Source organism: Branchiostoma belcheri, unplaced genomic scaffold (assembly GCF_001625305.1).
Source record: "Branchiostoma belcheri isolate BF01 breed outbred unplaced genomic scaffold, Haploidv18h27 scaffold31, whole genome shotgun sequence".
Taxonomy (NCBI): Eukaryota; Metazoa; Chordata; class Leptocardii; order Amphioxiformes; family Branchiostomatidae; genus Branchiostoma; species Branchiostoma belcheri.
The window spans coordinates 2,261,861-2,281,226 of record NW_017803921.1 but is presented as its reverse complement, the minus strand read 5'-3'; the positions used below and the strand labels follow the sequence as shown (position 1 = coordinate 2,281,226).

Below are 19,366 nucleotides of genomic sequence, written 5' to 3'. Positions count from 1 at the left end.
TAAAGTGCCACCACAAATCATTCTGCTGATAAAAACAAAGTTTGACTCATAATATCTCTATTGAAATACACCAAAAGATTACAAAATAACAAGCTATTTCATGGAGGGATGATGTCTACGACTTCTCCTTGTTTTCAGGATGGGTTTACTTTGTTGCAAAAATAAATCCAATGCAAGCATGTTAAGACTTACAGTATGCAAAGAATTAAAGTCAGTGATGTCATATTCAGGGCACCATAATTCCACGGTGGACAGGTCATTGCAAAAATAAACCCATCGCAAACATTTCAGGAGTTAGTGAAGAAGGAAAGCTCTCCGAGTGACAGCAGTAATTGCAAGTTTATTAATGTAGAGTGCATACATACATGGTAATGAATCAATACTCCCTGGACAAACTCTTCATCATTTTCTAGAGCAGGTCTGACAGATACATTATACACTGGTCTCCATCTCTCTTACTAAGAGTAGCTTAAATCATGTCATATATACTAAGTCAGAAACGATCCCAGTACAACAGTATTTAGCATGCCAGATAATATTAAATCAATGTGATACACCTCTGTACAGCCGACCAGTCTTGTGTTCGAATACTGATTTCCAACACCTCGCCTAAAACAATTCTGATGCAAACGCATGTATCACATCTTGTATATTCAGATGATTAGAGCTTCTTTGTCAGATACTACAAATACAGTTTGTCGCTAGTGTTTCACGGGGACTATACACATTTCACAACTTCCAAATGCACTGTTCGTAAAATTACCAGGATCATTTAAGAAAAGGAAGCCTTTCTATGGTCAGACTGCAGGTGAGAAACAACATCTCTAACTTAATTTTCCCAAAAAACACAGAAGTAGTTGAGCGCGTCGGCAGCACTAAAACAGTTTAACTCTGCCAGCAAGTCGCTGTCGTATAGTTTCTGAAAGTCTGCGTACAACACACAACCAGTGTGACACGGATGACAGTCAATAACAAGTGCTGTTCTCAATACAGGCAGAACATATTCACCACTAAACTGCCTGCCGACTTAGTACTGTTTACGAGAAAACAAAAAAAATCTGCTTTCTTGCTATCCATACAGAGGCCATCTTAATAAAATCCATGGATGACGTCAACAATTACAAATTCTGTCCAAAGAAAGCAAGACATACGGTTTGTTAGTAGCATTGAGATAGACAATACACAATATACTGATTTAGGTACATCTTAGTATTACAGTTTTCACCACTCTTGTAAATAAACAGTTCTGCAAATAAACAGATGCTTGCTTGTTTATTTCACATATAATTTACATCAAACTCTTATGCTTGCAGTGCCTGCTACCAGAAAGTACCAACATACAATTATTAGGTTGAAGGTATATGTGTGAGCATCATCCATTGGTTTATCTGACATGACCTGACTTGAATGCTGTGGACATTTAGCTTTTTCTTTTTTTACTAAAAACACTGCGTTGTCTGATGTATCTAGTTTCTCCTATGTGCCTGTAACCAACTAAAAGGAAATGTACAAATGAGGAAATGTGCAAGGTTTTTTTACTGGTTCTGTGCAGTATATAATCACAGCCATTGTTTATATGTGTGGTAATTTGGTCTGGGCTCGAGAACACTCAATTAGTAACTTGAAAATCAAAGTGAGAGGAAAACTGGATTCTCGTTTCGTTTGCTAAAAGGTCTTACACTATGTAACAAATGATTACACTATCACTTTCCAAATCCTGAAGGATCCCTTACAGCTTTCCTTACAATTCTGCATGAACAAACATGAGTTTAGCCAAGACAAGGTCTCAATTTCTTTCTATATTCCCAAAGATTTTCTTTCTGCCAGTCCTCTTATGTTGCTTCTAGCTGTCCCCTTTGTAAAAACAATTTCACCCATCTGCACACCAAGTCCACATCTGTTAAAAGTTAGGGGCTAAGACTTGCTTGGACGCATTACTGCAGTACTGTGTTAAGTTACCTGTGCCAGGTGCTGCGAAACTAGTCAACAATGTGTGTACACAGGTGAACAGTTCACAAACAGGGATGCCGCAACAAGTAATGCTGGCTTTACTGTCCTAACAATGACAGAATATTGATGGTTTCAATTGGAAACCTCTCGTCACCATACCCTCACAAAGGAGATCCTTCGATACAGGAATAAAATCCTACAGAATGATAAGGAAAACTACAAGGGTCGGTCAGGGATAGCTTTGTACAAGGCTGAACAGTGCCCCCTCCTCCAAGCTGCCCAAAACCATGTGTTTCTGCTAGGTGAAGTTATTTGTTGTTTTTGAGTTGGTTGGAAAGCCAGTCCAGCCCTTCGTATAGCCCGTCGCCGCTGGTTGCACATGTGGCCTGGATGTACCATTGTCGGTTACGCAGGTTGTGTAATGCCAACTTGTCCGTGATTTCTGCAGCATTCATGGCATTCGGAAGGTCCTGGAGGAAAACACAAAACCAGTTATTGTTACTGAGTGCCGTGTGGGCCGACTACTCTGTCTTTGCAGCCAGGGGGCTGAATTGCAAGGAGCTAACAATTCGTGGGGCTGAATTGCAAAGGTCTGGAGACGCTACCATTCGGAGCTAACTCAGGTGACCTCAAAGGGGTCACTATGAAAACCACTAAAATAAAAAATCACGAACATTTTGAGATTTATCAAATCAATATATCATCTGTTATGTCACTCCTTCAACAAATGTGGTAAATCTCAATAAATAAGCATTCAGTGATTCGCATCAACTCCCTAAAGCCTCTGTAGCCTATTCCCTGTCATTTCTATCAATCCCAAAGATAAGGCCTATGGAATGAAAAGTGTCAGAATGAATAAACTGTGTTTTACCTGCTTGTTGGCAAACACTAACAATACGGCATCTCTGAGCTCATCCTCTGCCAGCATTCGCTGCAACTCTTCCCGAGCCTCCGTGGCACGTTCCCTGTCATTGCTGTCTACCACAAAGATAAGGCCTAGGGAAAACAGGGACCAAGGGTTAGCATTCTCTCTCTTCGATGGAAGATTTTTGTTGGACAAAAAGAGCTTGAAATACCACCTACATATGTAGGGTAGTGAATGTAAAATTGAAGCTGTGCATGTACCCGGTATTTCTGATGTCTACCTGCACTGGTCCATGTACTGGGTTTTTGCAGGTTAGTGCAGATAAAATTGGAGCTGTGCAGGTATTTCTGACTACATGCACCTAACCTGCACTAGCCCTTGCAACTAACATCTTCACTTGCTGCATTGACCAAACTGTCTAAATTCTGAGTGGTGCAGATTAAGATTTTTCTGGTACAAGTAATGTTCAATTGTACTTATTCACAGACTTTGAAACTTACCTTGTGTGTTCTGGAAATAGTGACGCCACAGCGGTCTGATCTTGTCCTGGCCGCCCACATCCCACACAGTGAAACTGATGTTCTTGTACTCGACAGTCTCTACATTAAAACCTACACAGGGCAAACAAAATTTCACATAAGATCAAACAACCAATCGTCAATTATCAGGAAAAATGCACCAGGATACATATCTATTCATCTTTTTGCCATGATGGGGCAAATCAATCACCTTTATCATGCAAATTCACAAAACAGCCTCCAATCATTTGAGCAATTACCTCAAAGGTCTAACACACCTTTAATTCCAATAGACTCTAGAGGCTGAGACTGCCCAGTGACCAAAAATTTATCACATTTTTTACATGTGTTTTGTTCTTTAAATCATAGTTACATGTTGTGCATCATAATTTCGCCTGTTGCAAACGATATCTTTTCTAACACAACTTCTGGATTTTAGACACCATATATTACATGACAGGTTTCGAGTCGACGTGTTCTATCGAGCTGCTGATATGAAGTGTCTTACCAATGGTCGGAATGGTTGTGACAATCTCTCCCAGCTTGAGTTTGTACAAAATGGTTGTCTTTCCTGCGGCGTCCAACCCAACCATCAATATCCGCATCTCTTTTTTACCAAAGAGGCCCTGGAACAGCTTAGCGAACACGTTCCCCATGGTTGATTGCTTGTACGATTTGGCGCTTATCACAAAAAGGCCTGGAAAAACAAGACACAAGATGTACAGTGGTTAGAAGTGAACTGTAGAAAAAAAGCTGTCTTTTATCCAAATTTTTTTCATCTCTTACCTTCAATGACCCTACATCTGGTTATGCGAACCCTGATTTCAAAGTGAGCACATGCCCAGAGAATGTTACTGTTAGCTTTGTTCTCACTCTAAGCTGGCTTGTGGACAGGTTTGCCAAGTTTTGTGCACACCAACCCACAGTCTGGTTTACACTGAAAACTAACTGACATAATGATTGGGCAAACATCCAATTTGCCAACACCCTCAATACTTAGCCATGTCGTAACAAGTTTTCTCCCCAGATATTCACAATCACAAACATGTGTTTTCAAAGAGATTCAAGGCAAATTTCAACCGTCTAGTCCGGTACATAATTTTCATATTCATAATTACACTTTACACAGAGCAAGGATAATATATGGAGCATGGAGTTTCATGCCTTCAAGGTAGGATTGTAGGACAAAAAGCATTATCAGATTGTGTGATTGCTATATCCTGATTGTCTATTTATATAACTTGTGGTTTTGAAAAATGACTATCAACTCTTGGTGGGAGTCATTCAAACCATACAAACGACAAATTCCAAGAAAAAGAATGGAGTAAAACGTGTTAGTAATTGTTGCCGTGATAAAGACACATTTTTACAAAAACCGGTGCGATTTTGACAAAAATCACGGCATGATAGACCCACTTTTACCTGACAAGAGGCCAATCCACCCCCTCGAGAATGATGTGGGATGTTTTGCGGCTGATTTTGAGGAGGGACAACCAGAAGTTTCGGGAGTAAAGTTTGTCACGCCCCGATTCATGTGACTGACTGACAGCAAATTATGGCGAGTTACGATATACGTGGACATCGCACGTTTTTTTCTCTCCCCCAAACATTCCTCATGTATTACGTACGATTTGGGCTTGGGTTCAGTTCCAGACGAACATTTTCGACGTATTCGAAATGTGCTTGCCGACAAAATCCTTCCCAAACTGATGTACTAAAGCGAAATGTGCGTTTGGGTGGGAGGGAGGGGGGTAGCTACTGAAACTACCGGCGCGATTTACAAGTACAGTACCGTGCCGTTTCAGGTCCCTAAAAATTCACACTCGCTGCGATTCCACAAGTCAAAACGCACCAAAAGAAGCCAAAAAGCTTCCTACTAATTAAAACGCACAGAAAGAGTCGTCGTTTTGTGGCTAAGAAGCCAAGAAACAACCTGTTCCTAAAACGTTCGCAAGAAAATGAACAGACAACCTTGTCTTACATACACTAGCGGAAGTCGGCGCCAGATTGGGCAACCAGGAACAAGACACGAATTTGGCCTCAAATACCGTTTAAAAATAGACCCTATAGTATAAGAACTATTATAGTATGGTGTGTAAGGAGAATATATGAGGAAATGTGGGTTAAAATGTGAAAGAGAAGATTTTGAGACCCACCTCAGGTAGATACCAGTCTCCAAAATGGCGGATGTGAAAAGGTGTCGTTGCATGTGCCACGTCAGAGGGGTCTGAGTAATGCTCAATTGCGTGACCCCCTATCACGTGACCGGAACGCCCCGCACCCCTGCGACCTCTAGCGACTACATTTTATTGTGCAGAAGTTGATTGAGTACTAGTACATAAAATTTAAAAATTGAAGGTAGACCACTCACTGACTCAGCCAGTGCTCAAAAGCAGAAGTATTAAATGAGTGCCCAAAGAAAATTCCAGCTAAGAATGAGTAAAAAAAGTTTTTAAAATGGTTTGAAATATTTGCATTCATTTTATTTCAACCTGCTACCACTCTCAATCAATCCTCTGCGGGCATCATGGTCTGATGCTACCACTCTACTCCATTCAAATACATGAACATATAATGTTATACAAACACAAGCAAACTTACAGATAAATGTTAACATACAAAAAGTATAACGTTACCTCCGTACCACCTGTTATACTGAGGGCATTATTCCTTTAAAAGATCATACTAGTATATCATTGGTAATACAATGGGGGTAAAAAATCTAATTTTGTGCTCCCTTCTTGTGATTTTTTTACCTCCATGGTTATACATGTACTAAGGGTTGCTTTATACCTCTCCTTTATACCTAGGTAAAAGGGGAAAAAAGGATTTTGATGTCGATAGAATACATGTATTGGAATCTCCGAAAATTTGATTACAGTGTGCATGGATTTATCTTTGCCGAAAATACTCCCAATTTTATATTTTTATCTAATTTCAATTTTACTTACTCTGTACTCTATATGACATTTGATACCTACAGTTCAAACTCGTCGAAGAGAGGAAACCCCCTGTACAAAAATTGGTACATTCTTACAAGTGCGCATGCGTTCAATGTACCCATACGACACACGAACTGAACAGTTCTTCGAATGATATTCTAACTAATATTTATTGAAAACGTTTATTTTTAAATCCGTGTGTGTAGTGTGAAGCATCATTATGTCTTTCTGTAAGGATGACAAGGTGAGTGACACTAAAACTACCCCACCCAGGGGCAGGTTTTGTCCTGTAGACCCCGCCATGTGTTAATGCCCCCCCCCTCTTCCCGGCTGCAAGAATGGCGCGTTTGGACCTGCGTTTGCCAATAATTTCTAACTTTTCAACTTCGCAGAATTACAGTCCAGAAAATTTTGATATCAATGACATTATAGCTTTGACTGTACTCAAATCAAGAGTTATGTGTACTGAAAGTTTGACTTTCACAAAGTTATATGCTATTTCGTTGTACACGTGCTTTTCTATATGGGGGTGGGGGGTGTAGGAGAAAATATAGCGGTACCAAATTATATACTATAGCACGTATAGACTACCTGTAGCAAAATAGTCGACAGTAAGCAAGAACAACAATAACAACGAAAATTTAATCATAGTAACACATTATATCACTACAAGTAACTGGTTTTGGCGGCTAAACAGATACATACATTTCGTACTTGTTGGTGATGTAACTTTTACTCTGATTTTGTGCCACCAGGTCAAAGATTTCAAGGAACACTTCTGCAAGGAGGTAAGGACCTGATTTTTGTAACCTGCGCTGTTTTAGTGGGCAATTTAGAGATATTAAATTAGACTTGATATCCAGTATGACAATTTTTTAGATTACCACTAAATTGTAATGTAATGTAAGTCCCATAGCCTTCACGGCCGTAGGGGCATCATGACAGCCAGCAACATGTCTGGACTTGTCACGATGACTCCTCAGGCTTATAATCTTGGCGGCGCCTATCTCCTCTCCAAGATTTGGCTGATACAGACGGGGTTCGCCAGGCCTCCGTCCGGGTGAATGATGTAAATCACCATGTGGCATATACAAGACGGAGGTCGCCAGGCCTCCGTCCGGGTGATTTGAAGTTACTAAATTACTCCTACTAAATAGTACTATTGCATTGTCTGATGTTGTTACATCTACAGACATTCTATTATGGTCCGCTATAGCAGTATGATGTATAATATATTTCGATTATTCTAATCTCATCACATAATACATGTACATGTACTTTACATCATGCAACATTAACTGTGGTTTTATTTTTGTAGTGTCCTCTTTATGTAAAATCATGATACTGCAAATGTGTGTTTTGTATTTCTATAGTACGACCAGAAAACCAGGTAGTGAGTATGAGTGAGGGAGACTGTAATATTTAATCACACCTCGTATGTTTTCCAGGCAGAGACGATCGTCACCGATGACTTTCCCAAGAAAATTATTCAACTGGACGAACTACTAAAGGTAACCACATGCTGAGGGCCTTACCATTTACAGTCAGGCCACACTGATTTTATTATTACTAGTATATGTTGTGGTGGTAGAAGGAGAGGAATGGTCTCTACCTTCCCAATCCAATACTGTGTCCTTATAGACACAGTGGATTAACAACCCACTGTCCATGCTGCCTGAAAAAGGCTATGACCGAGTATGGGACTACCTTTACTCTTACCTACCTTATTAAATTATTTGTATATTATGAATGTACTGTACTGAATACGGTTGTGTTCCCTACAGTCGGACATGTTCCAGTGTGACGACCTGACACAGATGCACATGGACCTGAACGTGCCCATACCTGACCCCGTCCTCGTTAACTCTCATCAGGTAAGCAACCACACCTGGATAATTACTGGTTAACGACCTTCGTCTCCTGATGTCCTGGCCACTAACCTATAGCCACATTGTAAAGCCTCAAAGGTCTCAGAATCAGTCCAGGAAGACACCAGGAATTAGAAATCAACATGGAGGGAATTCAGGAAGCTGAGGATTGCATACTCCCTGGAATTCTGAAGTCTTCTATTTCTTGTGTTTATATTATCTATATGTCTTGTGTAGAATTTTACAGCCTTAATTGTAAGACATATTACAGATGTCTGAAATGTGTGTTGTTCTGTTCTGTATGCCAGTCTGATGCCAAGAGAAGGAAGCTAGACCACAGTTTGGATGATATCCAAGGTGAGCTCACTATCCAAGGTAAGGTTTCTTCACATACTTATCTTTCCCTTTCTAGAACATGGAATAAAAGACTCTTTTTTTACGTAACCAAGTGAAGTGACTTACCAACCTGATGAAATTATCCCGTTTGTGACTAGGTACTAAAGTCTACCTGAATCCTGCCGGCAAAGTCACCTGTAACACCAAACTGACAAAAATCATCGAAGTCATGAAACCAGAAATCAGGACGCTAGTGGAAAAATGCAACATGGTAGGAAGACATTTTTTATGTTAATGAGCTGCACAATGTGCATGTCCAACCAGGACCCTTGTTCCTTACAGTTAGTGTCGTATCTAACACTGAAACCAGTGACAGAGTCACTGATTGGTCACACTTTTGTGAGAAGTCAATTATGGTTTCCCTTTGTAGAATTGTTGATGTAGAAATATTTCAAAGTAGTTCATTTTTGCTTATGACATTGGTCTAAACATGTTTTTAGTAATATTGTAGTAACGTGTATTCAGAAGTTCTGGGGGTGTGATGTCTCAGATGTCTTGTTTCAGTTGAAGATGTGGGTTCAGCTTCTGATCCCGCGGATCGAAGACGGGAACAACTTTGGTGTCTCCATCCAGGAGGACACGCTGGGCGAGCTGCGGCAGTATGAGAGCGAGGCGGCGGCTTACCTCGACCAGATCTCAAGGTAAGAAATGTTCACGGTTTTCTGTTTTTTACTCCCGGGAAGTATTGTTTTGGGTGTCTCACTGGTGAGTTTGTATGTTTCCTGTCCGTTTGGCATCTATGGAATGGAGAGTGGGAGCTGGTTTTACAATTGTTAGGCTGTGGTTGAAGATATACATGTAGATAGATTGTTTTGAAAGTTGGCAGGTTGGTAGGTCTTGACTTATTGAAGAATTGAATGGATTTTGGACTCTTACTGCAGAACTCCAGTTTCCTTCTCATATTCTCTCTGGACATACCATGGTCACGATTTTTGGTCAGTAGATAGTTCTGGTGCTCAGGAAGAAGTGATATAAGTTTGGGTCGACTAGCAGCTTCCTTTAGAACTCCAGAGGCATTTTATTTGCAGACTTTATTTAATCGTAAGAGCTGATTCAAGAAATGCAACCGTCTTTCCCTACCTTGACTACTTGCAGGTACTTTATCACAAGAGGGAAGCTGGTGTCTAAAGTAGCCAAGTACCCCCACGTGGAGGACTACCGACGAGCGGTGGAGGAGATGGATGAAAAGGAGTTCATCAGCTTACGGTTGGTCTGCTGTGAGCTGCGCAACAGCTATGTGAGTAGACAGATTCATTTCAGGGGACAGAAGGGATGTTTTGGGTGGCTGAGTTGTGTGTTTGTCTGGACAAAGTAGGTTGACAGCACATGGATGGGAGCAAGATTGACAGGCAGAATGACAGGAAGTCAAAAGGTCAGACACAGGAAATGGCTCTGACCCGTAGCCAGCAGGAATTTAGCAAGGGAGTGCACAAGGGACTCTTCAGTACTTCTTGAAGTCTGAAATCTCTGATTTTTGTTCTATTTGGGAAAAAACTTACAAGATTGGGAAGAAAATGTTAATTCTCTACAAACTAGTTAGAGGGACAAAAAGGACGTCATCAGCTTACAATTGGTCTGCTGCGAGCTGAAGTTATGTGAGTACGGGATATTTCAGCAGAGGTCAGCAAGCCATTACAGGGCTCCAGACCAACTTTTTGACTTAAGAGCACTGATGGTGCCAACACTAAAAAGTTTGGGTGTACCAGCAAAAATCACTGAAGGTAGTTGTATTGAATGTTGACTTGCAGGACATCACACAAATATTGTGTACTCTGTTCATAGAAACATGCAAGTGGAAGTATCATGATCAGAGAGCTAGAAAGCAAATGAATATACAGTCATGATATGTTATCTTTGCAGTCTGTAATATAGACATGCAAGTTGCTTTAAAAAATTTCAAGGTACAGAAGTGGGGCAGTCTGGTGGTTTGTATAAGCCTGGAGTCTATTCTTAGACAAGCTCCTGCCTGCTCCTCTGATTGCTTTCTGCAGATGAGTCTGCCACCCACTCCTGTCCTCATTTACATGTTATCCTTCACATTTAGCATGTGGCAACCAGGTCAGTTTTTGACTTAAAACCTAAGTGTACCAGCTTCGGTTCCCTGGCAGGCCCCAATGTTATGCCACTTGCACTTTACACCTATTTCCTCACTTGACTCAGGTGAAAATGAGTACCTTACTTTGGTTAGGGACATCCTCTCATATAGGATGTTTGGAACAGCTAACTCTGCTTACATTGTATAGATATACATGTACACACACATGTAAACTAAGTTTACTCCTCAATGAAAATAGTTTTTTTCTTGTTATTAGAGATAGTGCTTTTTAAAATGAGTTTTGTTGGTCAAAATTGAAGGGTTGGGCAAAATTTTTGTCCATCATGAGCAGCAAAATTCTGTCAAATGACATAAAGACAGATACTGGCTAGAACACTGGATTCTCCACATCTAGTTTTTGTTCTGACTGTGGTCTTTTCCCATTGCAGGCTGCCCTTCATGACCTCATAGTGAAGAACATTGAAAAGATCAAGATGCCAAGAACCAACAACACAGAGTCTCTCTATTAGACACTACAACACGATTTAAACAGAGGCTGCTGAAGACACAGACCTTTTCCACAGGTCCCAAGGCATGATGGGAGGTGCAAGGCACTATGAGTAGTACAATGTCCAAACAACACCATTATTTTGATGAGTTAAGCTCCCCCAAACCCTTTTGGCGGGTTTAAAAAATAGTAGAACTCAGTCAAATAGGGAGAATATTTTGTCGTCCAGCTATAGGAGTGTATATTTAAAGGCAAAACTTTCTCCCAATTTTTACTGTTTTTCCAAGTCAAGATTGTCATTATGTCGTTTTATCCCATGTGCTACCCATAATTCCCTGTGCCTACCAGCATGCACTGGGATCAGCGCTGAACTCACCATGCGTGAACTGTGGTATGAGAACTTCAGCAAATGTAGCAAAAGTCTAAACAAGAACTTGTACCAGCTTTATCAAACTGTGCTCGACTTCAAGCACGACTCATGCCCCTTTAATCTGAAAAATTAACTCGACAAATTTGCAAAATATTTAATTCTGAGGATTTACTCCCAGTAGTTTACTTTTGATTCCATGTGAGGTACCGGGATACTTCTAAGCAGAACATCCAGACAAGAAGTCATATTTCTAAATCACAACGAACTATGGCATGTACCAAAAGTTGGTTTTGTTTCAGTTCTGTTGGCTTCAATGTTTTACCAGACAGGCAAGTTTTTAATGTGCCAACACCAGGCTTTTAGCTAGGGGGTGTCCAGGGTGTCTTTTGGACGCCCTGTACTGAAAATAATAAGAAATTGGACGCCCTACTTTTTTGTAGGACACCCTAAAGACGCCCTATTTTTTCCACTCCCAACCCTTGCCATGCACATATGCCTCCCTTCAGCCTTACTATAAATACCAAAATGATGGTTTACTGAAGGAAAAAACTCAAATTTACACCTGAAAATGCAGAAAGTAGTGTTTGAGAGCATTATGAATTTCAAAAAAGCCCCCCTAAAATCTTGCACTCAGCATGTCTTCACTGTGCATAGCATACAATAAAAAAAATGGACGCCCACCAAAAAAATCCTAGCTAAAAGCCTGGCCAACACTAATGTATGAAACCTATCTATGAATGTAGGGAGGGTACTGGAAAGTGCATCGCTGCATGTACATGAATGTGACTTAATTTAACAAAATCCATTACTAGTACTCATAAATACTGGTAACATACTTGAAAACAGTATAAGACTGTTTTCAAGCAGTCTTAACAGTAAAACAGTATAAGACAGTATAATATTGCAAACAGGTCTAAGTTCTAGTTTGTATTTGACTAAATAGCTCCCAGCATGTCTGTTCAATGATTGGTTCTCAGTTATGGGAAAGTATCCTTTTTTCTAGGATCATTACAAAAATTAAGAAAACTACATCTTTTCATGAAACATTGGATAGAGATTTTATATCATATTGATAACTTGATTTTTTTTATTGTCGCATTACCATAGTTGTTTTATTTAGGTAACGTTTTTGCCCTGGCTACTAGTCTTTTTTCCTCCTATTTTTACGATACTGACTTTTTGGGGAGGAAAAATTAAAGAAGCAACCATCCAAATGGGTGTGTTGGACTGTGTCCTCTGCTGTGTAATTTTCCTAATAAAGTTGTACTGTATCATACATGTTTCACATCATCACATTTTTCCAAGCAACACTACTACTAGTACTAGGATCAAGTATATGTACTTGCCTTCTTAGTGTTCTCTTTCACCTAAGTTAACCATTGACCAATATTAAAGGCTAGTAGAGAAGACAACCAATCAACGTGGATTATGCTACTTACAGTTTTATTCACAATGAGAAAATAAGAAAGATACATTGTATTTACAAAAGCTGTCACGAGGTATGAGATCTCTAAACTCTAGTTACTATTATATTGGTGATATGTTCCATAGATTAGTAATAATAATGCTGTATAATGGTTTTCTTTGTTCCTCCTTACATAGGGACCATCTGGCCCTACAGAACTTATGAAGCCTTCCAGGGTTCATGAGGCACTGTTGTTTGTTGAATATTGTTCTAAAAGTTGTTTTTAGTTACTTGTTAGTTATCGTTTAGTTGTTATTAAGTTAATGGGTGAAGACCAAGTATAGGTTACGGTGGCACTGTCCATCTTCTGCACATTTCATACATTTCTTTTTTTACACTTATTTACACTGTGAGGATAAAGACTTAGTACTAAATACATTTGTAGTAGATCAATAAACATGCTGTTAACACATATTACACAATATATACTTACACATACAAAAACACTGATATTTACATATCACGAAATTTCTCCATTGTCAAATCTACATAACCCATCTTGGCATGGCAAATTTCCTGGGTGCAAGGTAAGCAAACAAAGCATCTCATTCACATTAAAAATCACATTCACAATATACAATTACATGTACAAATAGTAGATCAAACAAGAAAGCTTTTCAAAAAGCTGGCCTGAGGCCATGCCAAATTGGAATAGCTGGTTGGGTAGCATGGGTATGCATTATTAATGACTCAAATGATTGGTCACGTTGGTGACCTGAATTGTAGCAATGTTAAAAAGAGTGGATTTAGATGCACTCTGCTTATAACAGTACTTGTGGCAATGATATTTAGATATATAGTATGGCCAGCAGAAAAAAGGACTACTTGATGATTTGGCCATTTGAAATACATGTACCAGTAAAGTCTAGAGACTTTTGCGGCGCAGACGTGCTTCGTCTGTCTGTGACGTCTTATTAGTAAGTTTAATGCTGAAGGTTTTTGACCTGTGAATTCGGCCTTCCCCGGGTGTTGCCCAAGTATCCTCATTGGACCTGGCAATGCTCAAATGTCCAGTCGGTGGACTAGACATGTTTCGGTTGCTCTTGGTTACTTTCGTTACAGGTTCATGTTTGAATGCATCTTTGAGCATAACGCTAGTCTGCACTGTTTTAGGCAATTTAGTGGCAGTAGGAGGATTGCTGTATAATGCAATGATTTTATTACTAGAACGCTGCGTTCTGCCATATTCACCCACCAAAGACATAGTACCTCGGGCTCTACGGTTGACTGATGCAGGTATTCCGTAGGATGGAATGGGTGCATTTCTTGCACCAACTCCATAATGCTGTGGAACTGCTGCAGCTCTAGAGGCTGTGCCATAAGACTTACACCGTAAGTTTACCATAGGAAGGGCTGCTGAGGCATTGAAAGACACAGGACGTACTTCATCGTCATGGCCTGACGACAGAGGCTCCTGCAGTGCCAGAGGGCACGACAGGGGGCGCCCTGTGGTGTTTTCGTAGTGGGCAGTATGCAACGATGCTGGATGCGTGTTGTAGTAGTTGAAGTATTCGTCGGGAATCTCCCAGTATGTGGCTGGCGGTAAAGTGTCAGTGTTTTGGTACTTGTTGTATGTGTCAGTATTTTCGTACTTGTTGTATGTGTCAGTGTTTGGGTACTTGTTGTAGTATTCGTCCGGAATTTCGCTGTACGGATGCTCATCACCTGAACACGAAGCTTGCTCAGTAACACTACCAGTTGCTCTATCGCGACCTGCTGTACTGTACCTGATGTTGACAGTAACAGCCTGGCCGCTGGCCCCACCTATCATCCAGTGATTCAAGGAGGCAATACTGAGGGGAGACCCTACTGAGGCTTGGGCAAGCTGTGCAGCTGGGTTACCCCGCGAACGGGCAACCAGTGCGGCTTGGTTACCCCGTGAACGGGCAAGCTGTGCGGCTTGGTTACCCCCTGAACAGTAGCCATGCTTTCTGAGTGAACGTGTCACGGGAAGCATTGCTATCAGAGTAAGTCCTACCACAGCTAACAAAGTGACGAGACGCACAGGTAGGGCTGTCCTCTTACCCGGCTGTGCCGGCACAGTACGAGCTGTGTAAGGAATCGTCAGATTCTCGATCTCAGGGTTTCTTGTGCCTGCTGGGAACGTCTTTTGATCTGTTTCCTTTTGTTCTACACAGGAGGAGCCTTCAAGAGTGTCTATCAGGGGCGAAGTGAAAACATGACGGTATGTCTCCCCCCAGGCTGTGTTGACAAGACATGTCACATTTTTCGGTTCATGGCCAAAAGCAGTTTTGACGTTTTTACTGTACCTATCAGTATAATTTCCGTGTTCACCAACTGTTATATCATTCAGAACTACTGCAACGCTCTGGGATTTGTCAAATTTGTCTTCACAAATAGGAACGATTCGCAGATTAGCCTCGTGGCCCAAAGCAACGTTCACGCTACTGGCATCTTTCCAGGCATATTTACACAAGTGTGTGACATTTTCAGCTCGTTTGTCTGATTTCAGGAATATTACCACGAAGGACAGATCGTTTTCTATCTTGCTTCCATTTTGTACATTAAGTGATATGCACTGCCGTAATAGTCTGATATCTGGCTGCGCTAGCTGCATGAGGAAATCAGGATACATGCGGACATGATAACCGCCCATTTCATAAGCTGGAGTAGTAACACATAAAAGTGCTTCGTTTACCGTCAATGCGATGTGTTGTTTGGATGGGTCCTGGGGAGACTGCCAATAATCAAGACTCCAGTTGATCACCGACGGAACAGAGTCAATGGAAGAAATCGACTTATTTCCACTGATTTTAAGGCTTTCTAATTTGGGGATCCTCTTAACAGTATCACTAGACAGATGATTCAATGCGTTATCACTCAAGTCCAGTTTGTTCAACAGTAACAGAGACTTAAATGCCTCCGGATGGATGTTTTGGATGACATTTGATGCTAAGGAAAGCATGCCCAGACTCTGTAGTTTGTCAAACCAATATGGCCCAACACTTTGCAGTGAGTTATTGTCTAGAAACAACACTTCCAAAGAAGCGAGGTTTTTAAAGCAGTTTGAATCTATGCTGCTGATATTGTTATGCGATAACGACAGACTGTAGAGCAATTGTGGGAACTTTAAAGCAGTGAACCATTTTTGCTTGACGTGGGTCAAGTTGTTGAAGTCAAGGTTTAAGAAGCTTAATTTAGGAAACATAGCCAGAGTGTGTTCTTCTATATCTGTGATTCCACAGTCAACCAGAGAAAGAGTACGCGCGGTCGGCTGCTGGGGCGGGGATAGTTTCTGAACGGACAGTAGCCCAAATGAGAACCCTCTAACTGCCACATACATGCTGTTAGGGAGGCATGTTGAGTTGGTTTCAAAAGAATCTAGCGCATCATATTGCTGTCGCTGCGATTTGCAAAGGATACATGTGGTATCGGAAAGGATCTTAGGCCTGTACCCGATACCCTTACCAAACATTGACCCACTGTAGGGGACGCAAGTCCACCAGACTTCCGTGCTCTTGCACCCAGGAAAACATGCCGGGTTAAAACTTCCACATACGTATACAGCCTTGATGATGAGAACTATAACAATCAGCTGTACTACTTTCTTCATGCTAGTTATGCGATTTCGCTTTCAATAAGATGCAAAAATCAAAGGTGCAAGCCACAATTTTCAATCTACTCTCTAAGCAGAGGTTTCTTCGGCTTATTTTGACGTGTTTTTTTATCGGGCTTTTTTTATTGATGTATCTTTTTTTCGCCAACTAAACTCCAGGTGGGGTATTGGATGCAATGATACTATTTTGCCAACTTGAAGCCACTAAAAGATCTGCTTGGAGAGTAAAAATATTCTAATGAAATGACTAGAGTTCAGGCTTCCTCCCTTTCTGATTCTGACGTAGTGTTGTTTCACTTGGGTGAAGAGGCCAGCAAATGGTCACGGTGGTCCTCCCTGAAAAAAATTATACGTGTATATCAGCCTTGATCATGATCTATGTTAGAAAATTTGAAAAATTCAGAAAATGTAAATATTAGTCAAGTAGGAATCTGGTCTGTTCATCTCAAATATGCCCTAAAACGCCAGTGAAGACAACACACGTATCCAGAATCGTTGCCACTGATCTAGCAATTGAAGACACACACCCGTTATGTAGCCCAGCCCATCGTATGGTAAACGTTTTCACAAGTGAATCAGCAACTATAGGGCACTGAGACTCAGGTTTGCAAACAGATCTATATAGTGCATTATTAATATTCATCACACATGGATAAATACAGACTCCATTATACATAAGGCTTTCCTCCGCCGTCTCATTTCAGCTTAAGCCTTGTGAGCTGAAAATAACCTGGATGTAAAAATCCACGAACACCCTGAGAGCGCAAAACGATATTTTGTCAGAAATTGAAAATCATAAGACTAGCTTTAGCTTTATATCAGTTTATGCGTGTCATTGGAACCGCAAAATCACAATAACAGCTGTATAGAAACGAAAAAAAGGATGAACTTTTTTCCATGTGATATTACAGACAGTCTGATTTAAGTATGTATTAACCGTTCCTACCTGATTCTGATATTGTTGTTCATCACGTTATATACAACAGAACTTTCTCTTCCTTTGAATAAAGTATACAATTTGTCAGTGCAAGTTCCTGTCGTCTTGTATCGCTCTCAGCAAGGTCAGGTATAGTCACCATTTTTAACAAGAATTGTCTGACGACCTTCCTTTCCTCAGGTACAAAAGTGGTATTTTGGGCTGCGAGGCAATTTTCCGCTTGTGTAAATATTTTACGAACTGTCTAGAATTTGGACAAGGCTGCAACTCTAAAGAAACACAGACAATTCGACAGTGCTATTAAAAAGGAAACTGGTCATTTTATCATGTTTGTCACGTCTTTCTTCTCATTTATCTATTTCATATATGTTGAAGTGATTTTAGGTCGGCGACACCTTTTCCAATCTTGTCTCAAACTCACCTTGTAGTATCTCACACTGGTACTTTTTCTCTTCTCTCTCTCTCTCGCTTGCCCTTCTTGCAAGCCTTGACAGTAGCACCAGCGACCTCAGTCTCAGACTCTTTTCTACCCGTGGTCTCGTATTTGTCTGTGGATGGCAATACCAAATGATTTGGCTTTACTCGATGCCTGTACACACGTATTCCCTTATTTCTGGTAAACCTGGATTTAGTTTCGAGGGTCCGTAGACACATATTTGACTTGAAGATCAAGTTTCGCCATGACAATTTATCTCCAGGCAGATGTACGTGTGGTATGACAATTTGCCCAAAAAATGCAAAAATTTGCTTTTTTGCCCACTTAAACCGGTAACTCTGCCAAGGCACTACTTAAGGCACTACTTATTCGACCTAGATTGATGCTATGCGTATAATTCCCGAAGCACAGTATGTCCTTACAACGTATCTACAGGTTGAAAATACGGAACTCTTACACACCTTCTCTCAGGACCAGACTCTTGCGTCGCTGTACGGCTGTCCACCTCAAGCTCGTCTGAGGTTGATTACGTGCGGCGTGAAGGACTTATCCCGCCGGGCAGTTGATGAAATTCCTTCTAGCGGTTTAATCTGATACCATCGTACCATCATCATCTGTGTCAACTGAATGCATTGTCTGGGGATACGTCTGGTTTTTGATTTGAAAATATAAGCATGGTCTGTATGTGTGTGTGCACGTGTGTCATGGTGCCCGTGTGCACGTGTGTGCACGTGTGTGTGTGTGTGTGTGTGTGCCCGTGTGTGTGTGTGTGTGTGCGTGCGCGCGCGCGCGCGCGTGTCTGTGGTTCAAAAATCTACCCCACTAAACACTAACAGTTATGTCAACAAATATATGCCACCTATATTACCTAGTATGCGTTAAAACGTACATGGTCCAGTGCAGGTAGACATCAGAAATACCTGCACAGCTCCAATGTTACCTGCACTAATCTGCACATACCCAGTACATGGAGCAGTACAGGTTAGGTGCAGGTAGACATCAGAAATACCTGCACAGCTCCAATGTTACCTGCACTAATCTGCACATACCCAGTACATGGACCAGTGCAGGTTAGGTGCAGGTAGACATCAGAAATACGTGTACCTGCCAAGATATTAACTATGGACTAGAATCAACGGAATTAAGACGTTAGTTGTGCGCCACTAGTTTTAAAGAAAGGGTTGCTTAAAGACCTCATTGGTATACATGGTAAACATGTTCTATAGATATCACCATATACTGATATCGGCTGTGATAGAGAACACTAAAAACCTTGAGTCACGCCATGCACTGTTACACATGGACGCTAGTCGGCGCTTCTGTATTGCGTCTGCCCATCATGTGGTGCCACCATGCCCCCGAAGCATTGTTGTAACAGTCAGCGGCAACTCGTGGAGTTAAATGTGCGAATGTTAGGCGTGACAGGTCGTTCAATGTAACATAATTAGGCGCCTGGTGTGTTTGATTTGCCGAATGGTGGTTATACTGGTTATACAGAT

General features: G+C 41.0%; 3 protein-coding genes across 4 annotated transcripts; 1 reads left to right on the top strand and 2 right to left on the bottom strand.

Moving 5' to 3' along the window:
• Positions 1–320: 320 nt before the first annotated feature.
• On the bottom strand, positions 321–5,604 carry LOC109474612 (ADP-ribosylation factor 1). Its single transcript, XM_019774953.1, has 5 exons — positions 5,490–5,604; positions 3,842–4,030; positions 3,316–3,426; positions 2,822–2,946; positions 321–2,420 (listed from the first exon to the last, which is right to left on the bottom strand). The coding sequence occupies exons 2-5, from the start codon at positions 3,987–3,989 to the stop codon at positions 2,259–2,261; spliced, it is 546 nt and encodes a 181-aa protein (XP_019630512.1). The 5' UTR covers positions 3,990–4,030; positions 5,490–5,604; the 3' UTR covers positions 321–2,258.
• A 749-nt stretch (positions 5,605–6,353) lies between these two features.
• LOC109474604 (proteasome activator complex subunit 3-like) lies at positions 6,354–11,269 on the top strand. Of its 2 annotated transcripts, none has more exons than XM_019774945.1 (9): positions 6,354–6,519; positions 7,031–7,063; positions 7,724–7,786; positions 8,060–8,149; positions 8,452–8,500; positions 8,638–8,750; positions 9,044–9,180; positions 9,635–9,776; positions 11,024–11,269. In XM_019774945.1, exons 1-9 carry the CDS (start codon positions 6,496–6,498, stop codon positions 11,102–11,104), a joined length of 732 nt encoding a protein of 243 aa, XP_019630504.1. In that variant the 5' UTR covers positions 6,354–6,495; the 3' UTR covers positions 11,105–11,269. The 2 variants fall into 2 exon arrangements, with proteins under 2 accessions (XP_019630504.1, XP_019630503.1); XM_019774944.1 differs by having other exon boundaries at positions 8,452–8,518.
• Positions 11,270–13,782: 2,513 nt separating this feature from the next.
• Positions 13,783–15,513, bottom strand: LOC109474484. Its single transcript, XM_019774775.1, has 2 exons — positions 14,793–15,513; positions 13,783–14,726 (listed from the first exon to the last, which is right to left on the bottom strand). The coding sequence occupies exons 1-2, from the start codon at positions 15,511–15,513 to the stop codon at positions 13,783–13,785; spliced, it is 1,665 nt and encodes a 554-aa protein (XP_019630334.1).
• Between the last annotated feature and the right edge of the window lie 3,853 nt (positions 15,514–19,366).